We start from the raw sequence: 5,000 nt of genomic DNA, 5'->3' as shown, positions 1-5,000 counted from the left end.
GGTTTCTGAACTGAGTCTCTTTTATTTGTTGTTTGTTGAGTATTTAAAGTTTCTCTTGACTCTGATATTTTACAAACTGACTTTTGATGTGAAACCACTTCCTGTTTAGACCGAAGCGTTGTGAAGGCGAGTCTCGACTTTAACGGTCGCTGTGGTTACAGATCGCTTCGATCAATCAGTTTTACCTCCTCTATCTGCAGCATCACGTATGTGCACAATCACATGTGGAGTTGTGTGTGCAGCATCCGGCTGCTGGTTGTGAAGCAGCAACTGGAAATGAACAGAAGTACAATTTGATGATGAAAATATTTGAATAAAGCTCCAGATTTCAGGCGGTGAGACAGACGAGCTGTAGTGATCATGCAGTGTGTGTATGTGTGTGTGTGTGTGTGTGTGTGTGTGTGTGTGTGTGTGTGTGTGTGTGTGTGTGTGTGTGTGTGTGCGCGCCCTCCAACATTCACACATTTAGTTTTTGGTGTTAACTTATGAAGGCATTAAAAACAGTAAAATAATTAAAAGAAGTGTTGAGTGGAGGTGAAGTCAACCATTTGATTGACAGCTGTCCTCCCTTGTGTGTGTGAACGTGGCGTGATGATGATGATGATGATGATGATGTGTGAAAGGTTCAGATGGATTAACAACATGTACGGTGAGAAGTGGTGAAGAGAGGAAACCCACTGAACGTTTTCTGTTTCCCTCGTCGTTGTTTGAACTCGTGTCCAGACACCTTAGAGGATGATGATGATGATGATGATGTGAAGTCGTTTTGTTTCTGATGTTCTTCATCTTCTGCTGACACTCAGACCTTCGTTGGTAAGTCAGGCCACAGTGACGCGTCTTCGTTTGCATTCATACAGTCGCTGCAGCAAAGACAACGACACCACACGCTTATTTATCTTTTATATTTCTCATTTTCTTGAAATATCTTCTGAGGCAGGTTTCACTTATTAATAAGCAGCTCATCTACAGTATCGGCATCGGAATTTGTAATAGAATATTTTGTGGTGTGCAGAGACTCGCACACACACACACACACACACACACACACACACACACACACACACACACACACACACACACACACACGCACGCACACAGGAAGTCAGCTGTGTGTTTGAGGTCTGTGTGTCATGTATTTTAAAACATCATATCTGGATGATGATTCTGGTTCTGATGAAGTGAGCTGAAGTTGGATCAGTTCCAGGTCAGCTCATCTCTCTACTGTACACGGCTGCTCATTTCAATAGAGGAGGACAGATGGCTGCGGCCTGCAGGCCACACACACACACACACACACACACACACACACACACACACACACACACGATGCATGTTTATTTGTGTGTGTGTGTGTGTGTGTGTGTGTAACACACGATGCATGCAACACATACGTGCATGCAGAGGCAGCGGTGCAGCCGGTGTGTGGTGATGTGTCCTCTGATGTTCTACACCTGCTCACACACCCATTTCCCGTCGCCATGGCAACCACGTATGAAGACTGAGCCACATAGACCTACATACATGCATTTGTATGTACTCTCTGTGATTTTGTTTTTGTTTTTTTATGGTAAATATAGTGACATGAATGATCATAAAACGTGGACGTGTTTCCAGCGTTAGAGGAGTTTTTTAAACACCTGCAGCAGGAACACGCTGAGGTGCTGCTGCTCCATCTGCATGGGACGTCTGAAACCTGTTTCTGATGTGGAGGCTGAAACAAACGGCTGCAAATCCATCATCTTGAATCAGACAGAAGGAGATGATGATGAGGATGACGATGGGTTCTGTCTTCATCATATCATCTTCTCGCTTATTAAACTCTGTGGCTCAGTTCTTCCACAGTGAACAATATATCAGCTTGTAATTTGTACCGGTGTGTAGAGTGGACGTGGACATGTAACCTGAAGGACACGAGGACAGACAGGAGGAAGACGTTTGTTTTAGTGAACTGGTCACAGCTGCTTCGAGTGGATGTTGGTTTTAGGTCCTCGCTTGATTCGTCCCTTTGTCTCCGTCAGAAACACAGACGGCCTTTAAGTGGACATCACGTGTCGTCCTGTTCCGGCCGGTTGGTGTGAAACGTCTGCTGTGGAAGGATGAGTCGGCGTTAACGGCGGCGCTGATGGTGCACGCGTTCAAATGCATTCATGACGTTGCACTCGCACGATAAATAAGAGCTGGAGAGGAGGCTCAGACCTCTTTAGATGTTCTGATGTCTGGACCTTCTCGTAGACTCTCCGGTGGTCGGAGGATTCGGCCCGTTGATGGTTCTGCTGTTTGTTCTGTTGTCATGGTTTCTCCTGATGTCAATCAAACAGTTTGGAGCTCCTTCAGGTTCCCTCTGACACGTCTCTTCTGTTTCTCCTCTTCATCAGCGGAGGCTGAGCATCCAGATGGCGCTCTGCTCTCCGACTCCCTCCCCCCCCACCCGCTCAGCCTGCCCCCCCACCCGCTCGGCCTGCCCCCCCACCCTCTCGGCCTGCCCCCCCACCCTTTGGACCCCAGGTTGGCGCACGCGCTGCCGCCCGGCCTCCACGCCGACCACGACCTGCTGACCTGCGGCCAGTGCCAGATGACCTTCCCGCTGGGCGACATCCTCCTCTTCATCGAGCACAAGAAGAAGCAGTGCCAGACGCTGCTGCCCAACGGCTGCTATGACAAGATGAGTGACCGAGGAGGAGGGGGAGGAGGAGGAGGAGGAGGAGGAGGCGGGGGGAGTCCTGCTCTGCAGAGCCTGCATCATTACGCCCAGCGGGCGGAGCTACGCAAGGTGGTGAAACCGGTGGAGATCGGCATCCAGGTGACACCGGAGGAGGAGGAGGTGGGAGGACGAGGAGAAGGAGGTCAGAGGAGAGGGAAGACACCCACCAAAGGAATTTGCCCGAAGCAGGAGAACACACCGACAGGTAGGCACAACAAACACACACACACACACACACACACACACACACACACACACACACACACACACACACTCTGTAGAGACGCACAAACACAAAGAAAAAGTTCAGCAGTTTTGGAAACACTTATTTTCCTTATTTCTAAAAGTTGGATGAGAAGACTAATATCTAATATTTGACATTTTAAATCTAATATCTAACACTGTATCAGAGATATATAGTTATATAAAGTTATATAAAGTTCAGAAACATACTTCTAAAGTCGTCCAAACAACTTGTACCTTTTTTTTTTTTTTTTACAAATAGTTCCAGTCCGCCCTGAAACTCCTCCCTCTAACTTTTAGATTTGACTTTTTCTTTTTGGAGAGCAAAAGATGCAACATATACATATATATATATATATATATATATATATATATATATATATATATATATATATATGTCTATATAGATGTATATATAGATGTGTATATATATATATGTGTATATATATATATATATGCATATGTGTATATATATGTGTATATATGTATATATAGATGTGTATATATGTGTATATATGTATATATAGATGTGTATATATGTGTATATATATATTTATGTATATACATATTGACCAGCCAGCTTTAGACCTGTGAACAGAGTAATTGTAGGACTTTCAGCCTCTCTGCCTTTAGTTTATTGCCTTTATTGTAAAATGGGCTTCACATGTCTTCACCTCCACATTTATAATCTGAGGCCCCATTTCAAGACTTCAGGTTCTTTACATTTACACCTGCTATTAAAATGCATTCTTGATATGTCCATGGTGCAATACGATCAAATTAGAATATGCAAATTAGTTAGAAGGAGCTGATTGACTCAACAAACAGTGCAACGCTGCTATATGGGCTGCAGCTTTTTCTTCCATTGCTAATGTTGCTGCTGCTACCTGCAGCTGCAGCAGGAGGAGGTGGAGATCGGTGACCTTTCAATTTTGGGAGACTGAGAATCTGATCCTGCTGAGCTCTCTGCTGCAGCTGTTTTAATCACAATAAACATATTTAAGTTTTCATGTCTATATAAACACAGATAAGTGCATTGTTCCACTGTTTGTGGAGGCATCATCTCCTAAAAGAGAGAGCGAGCTGTTCATTTGATTAGAGGGAGAAGACAACGGGGAGGGGAGAAGGGAGGGAGGAGACGAGGGAGGAGACGGAGGGTGAGACAGACAGTTACCCACTCAGAGCTCTAAACCCCCTCAAGGACTCGGCTAGTTGAAACAAATTGTGCAAAACGTGACAGAGACTCACCCCAACTTTCATGGAGAAATCCAGCCTAAGCCATCTGCTTAAAAAGGTGAAAAGCTCATTAAAATTCAAATAAGCAAAACCATGAAAAAACACACCATGAGAGGAGAAGGAGAAGACAGAGAAACAGGGATTAAAAAGTGACGAGTTTCTCCCCATTCAGAGGGGTGAAGACGCAGCTGTGTGTGTGTGTGTGGGGGGGGAGGGGGGGGGGGGGGGGGGGCACCAGCAGTTATCTTTCAAACCAGTCAGGACACACAGAAAGAAGCCGGAGCAGGAAGGAAAACGTTCCAGTCTGCAGGAAGAAGCCTGTTCAGCCTCAGAGGTCTTCAGCGTTAGCAGGAAGTCTGCAGCTGAAATCCAAAAGATGGAAAAGATTTGTCTAATCTGATATGAAAAGTGTTGAAGATGAAAATGATGCTGTTCAGTGTTGTAGCTGCTCATAAAGTGACTCCTGATGGTCATCAGTGACACTCGTAGGTTCGAGGTCAACCTGCAGCCTTCTGCTCTTTTTTTTTTTATAGAAAACTTGAGCATGAATTTGTTTGGAAATGAACTAAATCCTGGCGTTCCCTTCTTCGTTTGGACAAACGCTAAAGCGCTACGTTTATTTGCACGTCACCTTTCAGACACAAAGTCAATTCAAGGGGCTTCGCTTAAAGAATAAAACATTAAAAACAGACGTCCTTCTGCTTCTGCAAGCTGAGATGAAAGCAGACTTAATACAAAATGTCCAAGACACTGAACCTGATCCCAAACTATTAGTGAAGAGAAGAAATCAAATCAAATCTCCAACAGACAAATAGAAATG

General features: G+C 44.8%; 1 protein-coding gene across 1 annotated transcript in view; it reads left to right on the top strand.

Annotated features, from left to right (window-relative positions):
* The first annotated feature begins 2,378 nt into the window (after nt 1-2,378).
* Nucleotides 2,379-5,000, top strand: part of LOC138199151 (B-cell lymphoma/leukemia 11B-like) — a 28,820-nt gene continuing 26,198 nt past the window's right edge. The window contains 1 exon segment of the mRNA XM_069151091.1: nt 2,379-2,906. Within this exon segment, the coding sequence (XP_069007192.1) occupies nt 2,573-2,906 (334 nt within the window). The 5' untranslated portion in view covers nt 2,379-2,572.

Source organism: Embiotoca jacksoni, unplaced genomic scaffold (genome assembly GCF_022577435.1).
Source record: "Embiotoca jacksoni isolate LCO1_2020_lvr unplaced genomic scaffold, fEmbJac1.0.p SCAF_161, whole genome shotgun sequence".
Classification (NCBI taxonomy): Eukaryota; Metazoa; Chordata; class Actinopteri; family Embiotocidae; genus Embiotoca; species Embiotoca jacksoni.
This window is presented reverse-complemented; position numbering and strand designations above follow the sequence as displayed.